Here is an 18459-nt window from a genome sequence, read left to right on the forward strand (position 1 = left end):
GAATCAAGGAAATGTCATAAAAATAAAAGGAAAATCAATAAGTAGATTGGTAGGACAATTAGGTATTTGCCCATACTTTGCAATCAAATCATCAGAAAACTCTCCAACGCATTAATTTAACCAACAAACCTGCCTACAAATGATAAGGCAGAGTAATCCACCAATTATTGTGCAATTCAAGCATATGGATGCTTGTAACACCTCTACCACTTGGTTAACTTACCATAAAGATCATATTGCCAGTATCATAACTGGTAATACTAATTTCTGGTGATGATCTAGCCATGGCTAGAGGTAGCAAACACATAGGTTAAATCCACCAACAAAAAATATTCTGTTTGAGTTAATGTGGTTCATAATCCTCCACAGTTCAATAAAGAAAGGAAGCAAAAAGGTGATTTCACTCACCCTAAGTGGTTCAGTATCACCGGCCCCACAACAAGATACCGGTAGGTAAATCAAGTACGCAACAATCCCCAGGAGGGAAGGTATTACGCAGCTGTCAACCCCGCGATTCGAACCGCCCACAGTTCAATAAAGTGGCAATTAGCAAAAGGCGAAGCGCTCGCTTCTAGCGCCCTCGCCAACCCATCATAGGACCAACACAGATGAGGTAAATCGCGGTGACTGAGGAGGCAAGTGGATGAAGGGTGAGTTATGCAGGGATTTATGCCTCGCCAGCCCCGAGGTTTGACCCCTCGACCTCAAGTGGCAAACCTCCATCCTCTTACCACCTTAGCTATACTCGTGAGGGCCCGCCACAGTTCAATAAAAAATGTGGAATCGCCACATCAACGGCCCCCCCCCCCCCCGTAGAGCCGTCAATTTGGGTTGGCCCGTCGAGTTGGCCCGCCCCGCCGAATAATTTAAATGGGTTGGGTTGAAAATTTATCAACCCATCATCTGGTGGGCCTAAATGGGTAAGCCCGCGCGGGTCGCGGGTCCGAGCGGGCCAACCCACGGCGGGCTAGGGTTGGCCCGCGGGCCTGTCGAAAATATCAATAAATAATAATATTTCTAAATACATTAGGACTTATAAATATTAATTATTTAATTAATGGTGATTGGTGAGAACTCAATTGCGTCTGTCATTGCCGAGGTGAGATAATACATATACATTCTCTTTATAACTCTCTTCTCCTTATTATTAATTTACTGTAGCAATAATTATAAAACATAAAAATTAAATAGTACTTAAAACTTAAAACCCTATTTCTATTTTCACGATTTCACATTTCACTTGATGCTTCGCCTTCGTTTGCCGCGACACAGTGTGACACCGCCTTCATTCGCCGCGACACTGACACCGCCTTCGTTCACCGTGACACCGACTGACCGACACCACCTTCTGCCTACCTCTCACTCCCAGAGTCATAGCCTCGCACCGTCACACGCACTTGCGGGCCTGCCTCATCAGCGATCGCTGGCCAGTGTCTCCTCGTGGCCGTGAAGCAGAACGACATTCCGCCTCACGCGTGTCTGCGTCAGTGTCTCCCCGAGTCCCCAATTCCCCATAGCCGTGTGAAACCTGCAGAGAGTCAAAGCCTCCAAGTTTTGTTTGCGGCTTTGCGGTAAGATTTTTTGTTTCCTTTTCTAATTTCGTTCTATTTCCCACTAGTTTCGTACTTTCGTACTTTCGTAGTCCCTACTCGGCTACTCCCTAATGGTTAGCATTTTATGCGATACTAGTCTTACCAGATTACCAATTTTCTCTTTTGATACTCAACATATCTTGTGTCATTGTGTGTTTTGACTTTGGATTGATTTATTCTGCATTTATTTTGCAATCAATAGGGCTAACATAAAAAATAAATTTAGGTTATTTTTCTATTGACATTTAGAGTTCTTGTTTGATTGATTTTATCAGAAACTAAATTTATTTATTGTATTTCAGATTGATTTTGAAATGGACTCTAGTTCTCAAAAGCAAACTATTATTTTAGGTGATGAATTGGAAAGTGCTAAGCATGATGACAATGGGTCAATTAAAAGGTCTAAAGAAACTTCTGATATTTGAGTGTATTTTAAGAAAATCAAAGGGATTGATAGTATAGATAAAGCCGAATGTATTGATGTAAAAAATAATATAAGTGCGGGGGTAAACAATATGGAACTTCTACATTGTGGCGTCATCTTAAAATTTGTGACAAATTAAAGTTCCATGATGTACGGCAAATGGTTCTTGATCAAGATGGGAAGATGCGGTCTAAGAAAAAAAATCAAAAGTTTTCACGTGAACTACTGGCTTGTGCAATCATTAGACATGATTTACCATTTTCATTTGTTGAGTATGATGGTATTAGAGCTTGGATGAAGTACATAAATCCTGATGTTGTTTGCATTTCAAGAAATACTCTTGTTTCTGATATTAACCGAATCTATTTTAAGGAAAACGAGAAGCTTAAGTGTATTTTGACTACGGTTCAGAATAGTTTGTTTAACTTCAGATTTGTGGACGGCGTGCACTAGTGAGGATTATATTTGCTTGACTGCCCATTTTGTTGATAATGACTGGAAATTGAATAGTAAAATACTTAGTTTTTCTCATATGCCCCCACCACACTCAGGAGTTGAATTAGCTACAAAATTGTTTGAATATTTGAAGGAATGGGGGATTGACAAAAAGATTTTCTCTTTGGCATTGGATAATGCATCTAGTAATGATAACATGCAAGTTCATTTGAAAGAGCAACTCTCTTTGCATGATAGTTTATTGTGTGATGGTGAATTTTTTCATGTTTGTGTTCTGCTCATATATTGAATCTCATTGTCCAAGAAGGTTTGAAAGTGGCTAATGTTGCTTTGAATAAAATTAGAGAGTCAGTCAAGTATGTTAAAGGTTCAGAGGCTAGGATGAAAAAGTTTGGAGAATGTGTACAAGCAGTTGGTAACATTGATACTAGTATTGGCTTGCGATTAGATGTGTCTACTCGTTGGAACTCAACATATTTAATGTTGGATAGTGCCATCAAATATAAAAAAGCTTTTGCTTCTCTTCAATTCAATGACAAGAATTATAAATATTGTCCTTCAAGTGAAGAGTGGAAAAGAGGAGAGAAAATATGTGAGTTCCTTGAGCCATTTTATGACACTACTAATTTGATCTCTGATTCTTCTTATCCTACATCAAATTTGTATTTTATGCAAGTTTGGAAGATTGAAGTTTTGTTAAAGGAAAACTTATCAAATGAAGATGAGGTGATAAGTTGTATGTGTAAAAGAATGATGGAGAAGTTTGACAAGTATTGGACTCAATATAGCATGGTGCTTGCATTTGGAGCTATTCTTGACCCACGAATAAAGCTTTCAATGTTGGAGTTTTTTTATTCAAAGGTTGAAAGTGATTCTCTTAAATGCAAAAAGAAAATGGATCTTGTGAAGACAAAATTGTATAAGCTTTTTGACCAATATTCTGATACTAACCAGACAAGTTCTTCATAACCACAATCTTCTACCACACATACACTTTCACAAAGTGTTGGAGTTAAAGGAAAGAACAAAAGAATCTTTGATGTAAGTACTCTAATATTTTTTTTCTTGTATTCTCTATTTTTTTTGTCACTACTATTCCAATTAATGTAGGAAATGATGGCATATGAGAGCCAAACAATTACAAGTGCTGGAAAATCTCAATTGGATCTCTATTTGGAGGAGCCAAAACTTGAATTTGCATATTATCAAGATTTGGATATTTTGGAGCATTGGAAGAATCAAAACCATCGGTATCCAACTCTTGCACTAATGGCATGTGATGTTTTAGCTATTCAACTACTGTTGCATCAAAATCAGCTTTTTCCATTGGTGCTCGTGTGCTTACCAAGTATAGAAGTTGCACCCTTCATGAAAAAGTACAAGCTCTTATTTGCACTCGCAATTGGTTACATGGTTATGCTATTGGTAATTTTGTTTATTTTAATTATGTTCTTGACTTAGTTGATATATTAGTTTATTGTTATTTTATTTTTTAAAATTATCTTCATCTTTGTTTATTTTATATACAGATAAAGATAATGAAGACAATGCAAGTATCAAAACATCATTATCTATGCAAGAATCAAATACTTTAGAAGAGGATATCGATGAAGAAAAAGGAGAAGATTTTGATCTGGATGATGTTATTGATGAAATTTAAAAAATATTATATTATTTGTTTAGGTTCCTCAATTTAGAGAGTATTAGAGATATTGAACTTTCCATTTTAATTTTATTTTATGTTTTTAATTACTGAGTAGTGACTGGTGTCATGGTGTGTTTGGTACTTGATTATTGCTATGTAATCTCTTAAGTCTTAACTTTTAATTATTATGTGTTAGTGTTATGATGTCTTTGGTACTTTGGTTATTGCTATGTAATCTCTTAAATCTTAACTTTTAATTATTACACGTTATAGTCTAAGTCTTGTAGTCATTAAAGAGTGAAGAATCTGGGTTCTTAATATGGAGTCTTATTTGGAAAATTGGAATTTGGAAACATGTGATTCGGTGTTTTTCATATTGATCAGGCTTTTTTTTTCATCTTTATCTTGATCGGTGGTTAGTATTTAGTATCAATCTAGTCCTTTTGTAATTCAATTTTCTAAATAAACTAAAAATAGAATGAAATATCAGTAAGAAGTAAAATTAAACAAAGTTACTAATAGTGTGTGGTGGGTGCTCACTGCTCAGACCACATACTAAGGAGTTATCGAATACCGAGTTAGGAGACTGCATTAAGTTCAAGAGAAATATGAATATCCCTCACTGCTGCTATGTTGCAACTTGCAAGTGAACTCCGACCATGGTGGACCTGCTGTAAGGGAAGAGTGGCTGCATCCTACGGCCAAGACCTTGCCGTCGCACTCAGACCACAGTTCAATAAAAAAAAAAATGATTAACCAGGCTGGATCGAACCCTGGACCTCGGCTATAGTTCAATAAAGATTGGCATTGTGGTGGTTAATTATCAGTTATTAAAGACTCATTATCTACCTGTGAACAGATCTTCATTTTATGCAGATGGAAGATCAGCAACAGATAGAGGAACTAAAGATTTGTTGTCTCTTTCCTTTCTAACAAAATATGAACTAGTGTCAACCAACCAAAATCTAATTTTAGTTCGTTAAATATGATACTATTCCTAAACTGTTCTTCTCCAACAATCTCATCTAAAACTTCTTGAATCTTAATAATGATCCTCAACGGTTGATTATGTTGATGCAATCATACCACAAGTGGACCAGCTTGACAAGGTTGTTTTGATATAGTTGTAGAGGTTTTGGTCTCTAATTATTTAAATTGAAATAGATAAAACTTTTCTTAAAAAAATAATTTGATATATTTAGTGCACACCTATTGTAATTATTTATGCATTTTCAATAAAATAAATTAAAAACAGTGAAAGAAAAATATATTTTTTTAGCTTAATAAAATAAATTTTATTTAATTAGAGTGTCGTGTTAAACTCTAATTGTTTCTCAATGCTTGACCTAAAGCAAAGGAGGAAAATAAGTTTGAAATGGTTTTGCTAAACCCTAGTTTTTCAATTGTTTGTTTGCACAATCTTTGTGTCATAAAAGATTCAGAACATGAAAAACTTTGTCAATGTTAAATATTAAATTTCAATCTATTTAAATTTTTTACATTTAAAATTTTTTTTTTTTTGTAGATACTAACCAAGTTAAGTTGAACTAATATTTTGAAATTTTATGACCAAGTGAAAGTCAAATTGGGATTAGGCAGCCCATCAAGTAGAAACGATGAGTAGAGTCAATTGGATTCAAATCGGGCTCAATTTGAATTTATGTTGACTAGTTTAAAGTTGAGCCAGTGGAATGTTGATCTGCCCGTGACGAACTAGTCATGGTCGGTCCGGATAAAGGAAAAGGGTTGCGTTAGGTTGCCAGCCAACATTAAAAATATGACAAATATTCAATGAATATATCCATTAAACTATTGTGCTAATGCTAAGTTGTTCCTCGGAAGGAACGCGTTGCAGGGTCCAACTGTAACATTTCAGCAAGGACCGCTACATCTCCAAAATTCGGGTGTAGTGCTAAATATGCAAGAGTTTGCGTTGTAGAGTCTGACTATAACATATCGACAAGGACTGCTACATCTTCATACGAATTTGGATATAGTGTTAAATAGATAAGAGTTCTCACACCATAGGTTGGATAAAAATAAATATAATAGGAAAACTAATAATCTAACATTTGGAATATGAAATACAGGAACCCTCACTAGTAAATCAATGGAGGTCATAGATAAGATGACTAGGAGAAGAATTAGTATTTTGTGTGTACAAGAGACAAAATGGATAGACAAGAAGGCAAAACTGATAGAGAATTCGAGTTTTAAGTTAGGTACACATGAAAGAGTACAGTAAGAAATAGAGTGGGTGTTGTTGTAAAAAATTCGTTAAAGGATGAAGCTGTTGGAGTAGTTAGAAAAGAGGATATAATTAAAGGCCTTAAGATAATAGTAGAAAAATAAACTATGAACATAATTAGCGTATATGCACCGCAAGTAGAATTAGATGAAACAACCAAATCAAAATTTTAGGACGACTTAGATGAAATATTACAAAATATTGTACTAAATGAAATGATTTGAATAAGAGATGATCTAATGGACATATCGGAGTAAAAAATCAAGAATACGAAAAGGTACATGGGGGTTATAGTTATTTAAAGCCCAAAGCATACTAAAGCGCCATGGTGCCCTGGAGCTTGAAGCGCAAGGCGAAGTACACGCTTTATTGGAGTAAAGTGCATTTGGCATAAATTTTGAGAATCCACATATATAAAGTGATTTACTATAATATCACATAAACTAATATATATTTCACAACAATGTGAATAGAAAATTCATCAATAAATAATGTAGCGTAAATCATAACTAAAGAAAAAACTATTCCATCATGCATCATCATCATCTCTAGAAAAAAGGTCTATATAGATCAAAAAAGCATTAGTAAGTGCATAGTATAAAAAAGGAATAAAACTTCAAAGTTCAAATATATAAATCATCAAATCCATCTTCATCCTCAACTATATCATCTTCATCATCTCTAGAATTTCCAGATTTGTATCCTTCTGAATCCTCATGATGGTTTCACCAAAATCGATTTCTTCCTCCTCTTCATCAATATGATGGGGCGCAGTAGCTGTAGATCTTCTCTTATACATGTTTGTAGTACATGTCCTTACTTCTTGTGTAGAAGATGAACCTCGACCTTGAGATCTAAAACCATAGGCATCTTCACCAACCCCAGAAGCTCGTGCAACTTCACTCCAAGTCAAATTATCATCATCAAACACGAGATCATTCTCGTCATCACTATTATTATTTAATCCCCCCATCAACCATTCATTACTATCATTTATCTTATCCAAAGAAAAAGGATCAATCCTATCACACATATCATATCGACGCCTCAAAGCGCTGTTATACTTGATATAAATCAAATCATTCAATCTTTTTTGCTACAATCTATTTCTTTTTTTTGGAATGAAGATGTTCAAATACACTCCAGTTTCGTTCACAACCCGATGAACTACAAGGCTCAGAACTTTCATGGCAAACGCTTGCAATTCGAGTGTTGAACACCCATAAGCTAACCACCATTCAATTGGTGATTTTGTGGTGCTCTGTCTAATGGCCATGGACATTGCAAAAAGTCCTTCAACCCTTTTGTACATTGGCAGCTGATCCATGATCTTATCTTGTAGTTGATCAGTTCCACACATCCTAGATATACACTTATACAAATCTATTACAACTTCCGTGTCATTTTCTATATCAGAATTGGAATAGAAGAACTCCGGGTTTAAGAAATGACTAGCTACGTGTAGAGATCGATGGAGTTGTATCGACCATCTTTTATCAATTATGTCAAAAATATCTTTATACTTATCCTCCCAGTCATCGAATGAGGCAGCAATAGCTTCTTTAGCCCGATCCATTGCCTCATAAATGTAGCCCATTCAAGGTTTTTTTTCCCCATCAACCAATCGAAGAACTTTTACTAGTGGATCACTTACTTTAATAGCATAAACAAGTATATTCCAAAATGAAGGCATTAATATAACCTCTGTTGCCCTTTTACATGGTGCCTCCTTTGCAAATCTATTGTTCGTCCATTTCTCATATGTAAACATTTTTCTCAAACTTGCCTTGTGTTTTTGAAACTGCTTTAAAGTAAAAAAAAAAAAAACAATTGCAAAATGAGTTTTTCCCGCTCTAACCATATCTTTATGTTTCGTGAATTCTCTAATCAAGTTTAAAGCTTGGGGCCTATATATATATATATATATATATATATATATATATATCCATTAACCATCATTGCCCTTTCATATACCTCCTTCAAGCGAGGAATTTTAAATAAATCTTCAACCATCAAATCATGGAGTCCAATATAAGTGACGATATTTTACTTCCAAACGTTCCTAGTTGCAACATTTACACTTGCATTATCAGTAACAACTTGAACAACATTTTTTCCCCAATCTGCTGCAAATATTTGTCAAGCAGCTCAAATATTTTCACACCCATGTGAGAATAGCTTGACCCATCCATAGATTCTATAAACACTCTCCCTCTTGGACCGTTTACCAAAAAATTAATCAAAGTCTTACATTTTCTATCTATCCAATCATCAGCCATTAAAGTGCAACCATATTTAACATGATCATCCTCGTAGTCTTTCAATAGTATTTTTGTATGCTCTAACTCCTTTTTTAAGTATGTAAATCTAACTTCATGGCAAGTAGGGATCTTCATTCCAGAACCGAATCGCCGAACAGCTTCAATAAATGGTCCAAAGCTATCATAATTCACTGCATTAAACGGAACACCTGCATCATACATCCATCTGGCAAACCTTTGCACTGCATCCTCCCTCAATTTCTTCTTATTTTCATCAAATAGCTTTGTATCTTTTTTCTTTCCTTGCTTCAGAATTTCATCAACATCTTGTCGGAAATACAAATCTATTGGGCCAGTTTGTTTTAGTTTCTTTTGAAAATTAGGTGCAAGATTAGAACACTGACCAAATGAAGCTGATATAGGTCGTTTTCCTTTTGTTGGGACATCTTCTTCAATTTCCCAATACTCTTGCTGTTCAGCAACTTCATCAAAGTGAGGCATCGCATCCATTTGATTTTTCAATTCTTTCTTTTTAGCCATATAAGAATTTATTTCTTCTTTCACGTGCTCCAGACATTTTGAGCAAGTTGTCGTATTTCTGTTGCCTCCAATAAGGTGTTGCTTATGTCAATAAATCCCTCCATTAATTATTTTCTCACAAAAATTGCACTTCACTTTATTGGTATTTTGTGGGTCTACTAATGTTGCATAATTCCATGCTGGATTTTTTCGAAAGCCTGATGATTCAGAATTTGACATTTTTATTGGCAAGAGCAGGCTTCAATGGAGACCGGAGATCAGGAGAATCAAGAATGGAATTGAGATAAAACTGAAAGTAAACGTAATTGCACAGTGAAAAGAAACCTATTATTCTACACTTATCGCTTGGTATTTTACGTGTAGCTTGGAGTTTGAAGTTCTAGGGAAATCAAAAGTCTGCCGATACATGCATGCAGAGTTTTTTAATTATTTATTAGTTATGGACTTTAATAATTGAGCTTCAAAAATGGTTAGGCTTGGGTTTATCGGCCGACACTTTAACAAGTCGCGCTTTTCTGCGCCTCACCATCGCCTTGCGCCTAGGAAAAGGCATGCGCTTGCACGCCTATTGCAAGGCATGCGCTTGGAGGGTTACCTAGGAGCATAGGATGCGCCTGTCGCCTAGGCGCAGTCAGGTGCACGCTTTTAACAACACTGATAGGGGTTATGGGTTTGGAATGAGAAATGAGGAAGGGAACTATATTAGATTTTGTGATAGCATATGATCTTATATTAGCTAATACGTTTTTTTTAAAAAAAGAAGAATGCTTAGTCACGTTCAAAAGTGAGAATACTAAATCGTAAATTGACTTTCTTATGTTTAGAAAGAATGATAGAAAGATTTATAAAGATTACTAGAGAAAGCTAAACAACCCAGCATAGGTTAGTAGTGTTGGATATACGCCTCAAACATACTATCAATAGAAAAAAAATATATACGACTCCTAGAATTAAGTGGTGGAAGTTACAGAATGAGAAGAAAAATATATTTACGAAGAAAGTAGGAGCCCAAGCATTAGGTTAAATATACGATTATTCTAATATGACATGGGATAAGATGGTATCAAAGTTAAAAATAGTAGCTAAGAGTGTACTCGGTGAGTCAAAGGAATATTTATATCAAGAGAGTAGTGAATGACGCAAAGAATAAAACTTCTAAACGATTATATCAAAAATTCAATACAAAAGAAGGGGAAAGAGACATTTATAGAATAGCTAAAGTGAGAAAAAGGAAGACGAGAGATCTTATCCAAATAAAATATATTAAAGATGAATGTAATAGGGTACTAGTAAACGATGGAATAAAAGAGTGGTGAAGAGATATTTTCATCAACTTTTTAATGAAAGTTTAGATGACCAACTTAACTTAGGTAATTTAAGTAGGTCAAATGAGAATAAAAATTTAAATTTTTATCGTATAATTCAAATTTCAGAAATAGAATAAGTTTTAAATGGAAGGCACAAAAATAAAAGTCGTTGGACCAAATGATATTTCAATAGAGGTATGAAAATGCCTAGGGAACAATGTATTAAATGACTTATAAAATTATTTAACATGATATTGAAAATAAAAAAAATGTCTGATCAATACAAAGATAAGTACTCTAGTTCCCTTATATAAGAACAAGGAAAACGTACAAAATTATGCAAACTATAGGGGTAATAAACTAATGAGTCATATCATGAAACTTTGGGAAAAAGTTTAAAAAAAAAAAAAAAAAAAAAAAAAGACAATCCGGTGCACGAAGCTCCCGTCATGCGAGGTCCCGGGGAAGGATCCATTGTACGCAGTCTTACTCTGTTTTTTGCAAGAGGCTATTTTCAGGATTCGAACCCGTGACCTTTTGGTCACATGGCAACAACTTTACCGTTGCGTCAAGGCTCCCCTTCTTTGGGAAAAAGTAATAGAAAAAAAAATTAAGGAGACTATTATGACTGAAAATCAATTTGGGTTCATGCCTAGAAGGTCGACAATAGAAGCTATACATCTTCTTAAACAATTAATTAAAAAATATCGAGAGTAAAAACAAAATTTATACATGATATTTACTGACTTAGGAAAAACTTATGATAGAGTTCCAAGAGAAATTATATGAAAAATTCTAGAAAAGGGATGTGTTAGCATAACATATATTGAACTAATTAAGGATATGTACGAGAATGTAACGACTAGAGTAAGACGTCAGGCGGAGTAACTGAAACATTTCCAATAAAGATAAGGCTACGTCAAGGATCAGCTCTAAGTCCCTATCTTTTTATACTAATTATAGACGAACTCGCTACACACATTCAAGGCACAATCGTGGTGCATGTTATTTGCATATGATATTATTTTGGTAGATGAAACACGTGAAGAAGTAAATGCTAAATTAGAATCTTGACGGGAAACACTAGAAGGGAATAATTTTGGGCTTAGTAAATAAAGACAGAATATATGAAATTTAAGTTTAGTAATATCAGACATAATGAGACAATTGTTAAGATAGGAGATGACGAATTGCCCGAAACCGAGAGCTTTAGATATTTAGGATCATTTTTGCAAAATAATGGAGAAATTGAGAGAAATATCTTACATAGAATACAAGCAAGATGGTTGAAATGGAGAAGAGCGTCGGGTGTTTTATGTAATCGTAAAGTACCTCTAAAACTTAAAAGAAAATTTTACAAAATCGCAGTTAGACCTGCTATGTTATATGAAGCTGAATGTCGGGTTATAAGTCGAGTACATGAGCAGAAGATGAGAGTTGCAAAGATGAGGATGTTAAGGTGGATGTGTGGACATACGAGAAGGAAAACTACGAGAGACATGTTTAAAATGGTACGAGCATGTACTTAGATGACCAATAAATGCGTAATGTGAAACTATGACAAACACGCATATCAAACGAGAAAGAGGAAGACCAAAAAAGTCTTGGTTAGTAACAATAAAATAAGATAAAATTTATTTAAGTATAGATAACGATATAATAAGAGATAGAGCTCAATGGTGTAAAAGGATCCATATAATCAACCTCACCTAGTGGGATAAAGCTTGGTTGTTGTTATAATAGTTCTTTAAGTTCATGCATATTTAATTAATTTAGTTGTACTTTTCGAAAATGTTAGGAATTATTTTCTCTCTGCCTACATTAGTTTTCCTCTCTCGATTCCTCTCGTACATCACGCTTGCTTGTCCACACGCACCCGCTCATTTGTTCACCGACCCGCTCATTTGGTCACCGACACCCGCTCGTCATGCTTTCCTCTATTAATCCTCATCCCTTCCCTTCTCTCCATAGATATGAGTTTTCCCAATTCTTTTATGCAGTGGACATCATCCAAACATTGCCTACTCGTTGCACACTAGCCACCCACCCACGACAGCCTATCTGTCGACACCCACCCCTTACCCTCTCTTTAGTTATCATCCTCTCCTTCTTCTCTTCCATCCCCTCCCCTCCCTTCTCTCCATCAATCTCTTCTCTATTCGCTGTGCGAAATCTGATTTTGTGATGGTCGGTGTCAGGAATGACAAATTTCATGTGTCGATTGGCACGACTAGCACAACTCAGACTTAATACCATAGTTCTTCAAAGTCCATCGTGTTATATCGTTGTTTCTGTGACTCAAATCACTGTAACCTAGATCACAGAAAAGCAATTTCTGCAACCTTCAGCACATCCACATAAACTGCTAAATTAGTTCTAATTTATGAGTACCAGAATGAGCTCCATCCATGGGGAAAAATACATGCAAATTTAGCAACTTACCAAAAATATTCCATTTACTTGATGGCAAAGGCCTAACCATCATATTAGCAGCATGTGGATCACAATGCACAAACCCATGCTTGAAAATCATCTCTGCAAAAGCATGACTGACCTGCATAATTTCAAACCCACATATAAAGTAAGACTATATATGCTACTACAGAAACAAAAGAAAAAAAATGAAGCATTTTAAAAGACTTACTAATTTTGAGACATCGATTGGCTCAAGTCCAAGCCTTCGTATAGCTCTGACATCAGTTATTTCCGGGGCATCCATAAATTCCATAGTCAGAATTCTAGATGTACTTAGGTTCCAAAAGACTTTGGGGGCATATATGTTACGTGCTAAATGAGGGGATAGCTTCCTAAAATTGTCCATACATTTCAAACTATTTCTAGCCTCAAACAAGAAATCTAATTCCTGAAAATCAAGATACCAAGCGCTCAAATTGTAGAACAAGGAACAGCATCATACATGGACAATATAAGAAACAGATATGACAATTATTTCAATGTGTTAGGATAAAAAAACATTGATAGATCAACAAACCTCAATGAAAAATGAACAAAAATTTATTGCTTAGCACTCCTGTCTGAATGACACATTTTACATAATTCTACAATGATTTTAGTGATCCACTCTAAATGTCAATTGTCATAGCAACAGCCTCATTCAATCCTGATAAATGAGGATTCATCATGTATCCTGTTGAGTGCAGTCCCCGAGTATGATTGAACTGGCATGGTCAATCATATCACTTCAAAGCTCCACGTTACCTTAAGAGCAAAGTTTAAGATTTCAAGTAATGAAGTTTCAGTCTTTGACCTGAACCATATGGTTTCATAACCATATCATGTTGGTATGGTTTTGATTCTTATTAATTTAATTAATAATTTTATAATTAATTGGTTAATAATTAATTAGATTGCTAATATATTCATGTCCTTATATTTATATTTGTACATTAATTTAATGACCTCACTCTTGTTAAAACCGAAGGAATTTAGACATCTCCACAATTGTTAATTGTTGTTTGCAACCTTGCAACCCCAATAACTTTTTTAGGCAAAATGCTAGAATGAGCAATCAAAGGATGAGACCTTAGTACTCTAGAGACTGGGGCAAATTTTGCTTATAAATTTTGAAATATTAGAGCAATTTTAGTTTTAAAGACCGAGAAACTTTCATTGTTAAGGATGTAATTTTATTTAAATGAATGTATATTTTTATTGCTTTATGTAATTATATTTAAAATTTTCATCGTAACATTTAATAAAAAAAGAGCATTAAATATCATTTTATTTCATGAATTTTGTTTGATACAACACAAGGATGAAGTGAAATAATTTAAAATTCCGTGGTCTCATTTTAATTTGGTTTTATTTCTTTCATCTAATTATAATTATATTGGAGTGAACCAAAAATAAAGAGAGACAAGATATTACAAAGTTAAAATATTATATTTTAACTTTCTCCACCTCATACATCTATGACTAGTTTGGACTGCTCATTAGCACAAACCCTATAAACCCCATTTTACTTGAAAGGTTGAGAGTGAAGCTATGTGGAGTGTCTATATCTCGAGCATCAAGATGAACCCAAAGATTTGTGTTGCATTCTTTAGGGTTTATTTTCTGTGAACCATTGCAGATGTAGGCTTTAGCTTCTAAGTATGTAGTGGTACCTAAGGAGCTTATTCTTATGGTCTAAGATGACCTATACAAGTTTTAGGAAGTCTGGTACTAGTGTCAAGATTTAACCGACCTTAAATTTATGTTGGTCAACCAAAAATGGTGTTCTGGACTCATAACATACAGAATTTCAGTTAGATCAACGTAAGTTGGCTGGAGATCAAAATTTTTGTCAGTTGACTAAGATTTGAACAATAACTTCAAGCAATTATAAACAGCTAGTTTTTCATCAACCAAAGCTTTTTTATTAGTTGTCCAAACAACAAAAAATATAATTGTAGAGTTGTTATATGTGCCTACCTCCCTAGCTGGAAAGAGGGAACAAATTCAAAGAGGCACACATAAGTGAGAAGACAAGCATTCAATAAGTTAAAATTGTAGTTTCAATTTGTGGTCTCAATAATTGTATTAATATACAAGCTTTATAAATAGTGTAAACATTTCATCAAACAACGTTATTAAGATTTATCTCTCTTCTACTACTTTCTCCTTTGTCAACATAAAAAAAAAGGGCCTTCTTAGCAGTCTTCTTTGGCCACAGAGTCTCCTTTAGTTTGTCTGCTTGAAAGGGTTCAACACAGATGTGATCTTGAACCAATGGTTCTAATATTTCTTATCTCAACCACAACAATCCATCAAATCCAGAGCAAGTATCACCAAGTCAAACGAATAAATAACAGGAAAACTCTTATGAAAGTTTATGCACAAATTAGGATCACCATAGCAATACATTTCTTGTCTTCAGTTTATGCATGAATTACGGTCAAATAACAAATTAATGCTTATCAAGTCAACAGAAATTGGAAATGCTGCACATTCTTGGAAGCAATGGTAAAATTAGAATTGTAATAAGCCTTCATTTAAGTCAGTGTCTTTTTCCATCTTAATCTCATCGTATGGTATTACAAGAAGAATGTATTTTCCATTACTAGTAAGAGATGCATATTCAAGCAGCATAAGCCATAGATTTCATGTAATTATGCTCAAATTATAGAGTGGAAGAAATAGCAGTCATGCAAAGGACACTTACCTTGGGTACACTCTCGCTGACTTCATGAACCAACCATCTGGAAGGGAGGGAAACTAAATCATTTAGTTGGTCAATGAATGACATGTCATGTTGAATCATATATCAAATACCTGTTTATCTACAACAAGCAGGCTATGACTTATATAATGTCTTTTTCCTTAAGACTTCTTTAATCAGATGCAAATGCAAGCAAACTTATCATTAGCAATGGTACACGGTTATCTACCATAGTATAGATATTCAGATGTCAAAAGTCAGTCCATTAACGTCACTAACCAAATGATTCAAAGAAGCTCATTCTTATGCAAGCATAGTGGTAAACTAGCTACAAAAGGCCAATAATATGAAGACATACATTGGGGCAAAATTCTCAGTTTCAGCTGTAGCAATACCAAGAAACGAGCTAGAAATGCCAAACATCTTACAAACTTATGCCATAGGTAACATTAACTAATCATGATATTCCTCTACAATATATTGAAAGGATGCCTGTCAACTATAGAATGAGAACATGTAACATCGAGTGGTTGGTGATCTTAAACACAGTCTCATTTGAAGATGAAGTAAATCGCTTAATCAAATATATACATCAAAGTTGTGGTCGTGGATAGTGTTGTCAAAATCGAGAGTTTAGGTAAAATCGTTAGAGCGGTCATAAAATCGGATCGTAAAATCGTAAGATTTTACATCATACTTTAAATCAATTTTAAAAGAAACCTGATATATTCTTTTTAATTGATCATTAAATATTTTAATCAAAATTATAACATAAATCTACATATAGAACATTTTAACTCATATAATCATAAACTAATCATAATTTTAAACTTTTAAACAACCAAATACTTACCATGAAAATACAACATAAATATAAATTCAAGTCTAAAGATAAATAAAACACAAGATAACAAATTAATATAAATCATTCATAGACAAATGCATATCTAACATCGTCCCAAAATGATATCATTTTGTCCAAAATAGTTTCCTTTTATTAAGGACACAAAATCGATAAAATTATCTCAAAAATCATGTTTTTACAAGTTTAAATGCAATTTTACGATTTTGATCCGATTTTACGATTTTGCTCTGATTTTACTTTAATATACAATTTTATCACGATTTCACTCGATTTTCATAAGTAAACTCGTGATTTTGTACGAGTTTACGAGTTCACTTGCGATTTTGATAACATTGGTCATGGATGTAGAGCAATCTCAACATAATTAAAATAACACTAACAAATGCGTCTACAAGCATGAACCAGTCCAACAACACCTAATCAGACTGGATATTTACATGGATTTATGCCTTGAGAAATGCAGGTGAGACGTACCACTCTGATGGGATATCATATAGAAACCCATACTCTGGAAGCATGGATGATATAACATTTTTGGTTTTCACATTACATGAGCTAAGGGTGCTTGAGACTGGCAATTTCTTTATAAAAACTAGATAAATGGTAATGATAACACCAATACGATAAACAGTTAAAAAAAAATCAATAATATAAGACAATGGAATGATTCCTATGATATGGTATTTAGAAAGAGATTCTTTAATTCTCAATTATATATAGCTTGTTGATATGATTTAAAAATAGGTTTTAAATTAACAAGTTTAAATTGAAAGTTCTAGCTTAGGAAGTTCAAATTTTATTTAAGTTTTAAAAATGGTAAAGATGCATGATAACTCAATAGCATTACCTCAAGACCTTAGTTCACAACCTCATGATATCTCAACCTTCAGCAAGTTCACAAATGGCATTTTAAAAGAGTTCCTTAATGATATTGCAGATGAATCCCTTAAAGATGCAACCTTTAATGAACCTCTTATAACATTTAAGAAAATCTTCTAATGGCATTTTAGATGATCCCCTACATGATTTAATTTTAGAAGAACACCATGTTGACTTGAGCACTTTAGAAAGTAATCATCTTGATCTAGATATAAGTTGTTTATGTTATCTAGAGAAGCCAAAAGAAGAAATTAGACAACATAAAAAATTACAAGCTAGTAATGCAAGATACCAACTTAAAAAGATAAAAATCACTTTTTAAAGCTCATCAATAGACTAAGTTTCTTTATTTACTTTGATCTACCAAAGTAAGAGCTCCAATATACTGAGTAATGATTATTATTAAGTATCTAGTGATAATCTTGATATTGCATTCATGAATCGAAATTTTTTCATAACAAATGCATTTATATCTACTTTATTAAGAAACTTGATCACAATGTGTGTTTATTTAAACACAAGTTTAATTGAAGGATATATTAATTTATTAAGAGAAAGTCGAGCTTCCGTCTTAGTATGTTTGACTTTGATACAAGATATGTGAATTACTAGACTTTGATACAAGATATGTGAATTACTATACTGTGTTACCACCTTTGTACCTATAAAAGAGAAAGAGACCATATATTTCTTCACCCAATAATTCGCTTATACGTAGATATTTATATACATAAGGGAAAGATGATCCTACAATTACGGTATATCTATCAATCATTAATTACAATCAATCACAATCTCTATAATTAAGCTAATCTAAATCAATCATAATCCCTACAAGTATGGGAGTCTTCGGAAGTATTCAGCACTCCCCCTCAAGCTGAGCATATATGTCAATCATATCCAACTTGTCACAAAGTTCCGAGAATCGTTTTCCTCCTAATGCTTTAATGAAGATATCGGCAATTTGATTGGATGGTGATGTGAATGGAGTGACAATTTTTTTAGCTCATTACACACTTGTGAATAAAGTGACAGACAATCTCAATATGCCTAGTCCTCTCATGAAAAACTGGGTTACTTG

At 33.9% G+C, this 18459-nt stretch overlaps 1 protein-coding gene across 2 annotated transcripts in view; it reads right to left on the minus strand.

The window, feature by feature from the left end:
- Positions 1-18459, minus strand: part of LOC122023958 (putative ABC1 protein At2g40090) — a 37039-nt gene that overhangs the window by 6331 nt on the left and 12249 nt on the right. For both annotated transcript variants that reach the window (XM_042582410.1, XM_042582411.1), the window contains 3 exons: positions 15638-15674; positions 13118-13336; positions 12916-13027 (listed from right to left, as the gene is read on the minus strand). In XM_042582410.1, coding sequence (XP_042438344.1) covers positions 12916-13027; positions 13118-13336; positions 15638-15674 — 368 coding nt within the window. The remainder of the gene's footprint in view (positions 1-12915; positions 13028-13117; positions 13337-15637; positions 15675-18459) is intronic.

This window comes from Zingiber officinale, chromosome 9B (assembly GCF_018446385.1).
Source record: "Zingiber officinale cultivar Zhangliang chromosome 9B, Zo_v1.1, whole genome shotgun sequence".
In the NCBI taxonomy this organism is placed as follows: Eukaryota; Viridiplantae; Streptophyta; class Magnoliopsida; order Zingiberales; family Zingiberaceae; genus Zingiber; species Zingiber officinale.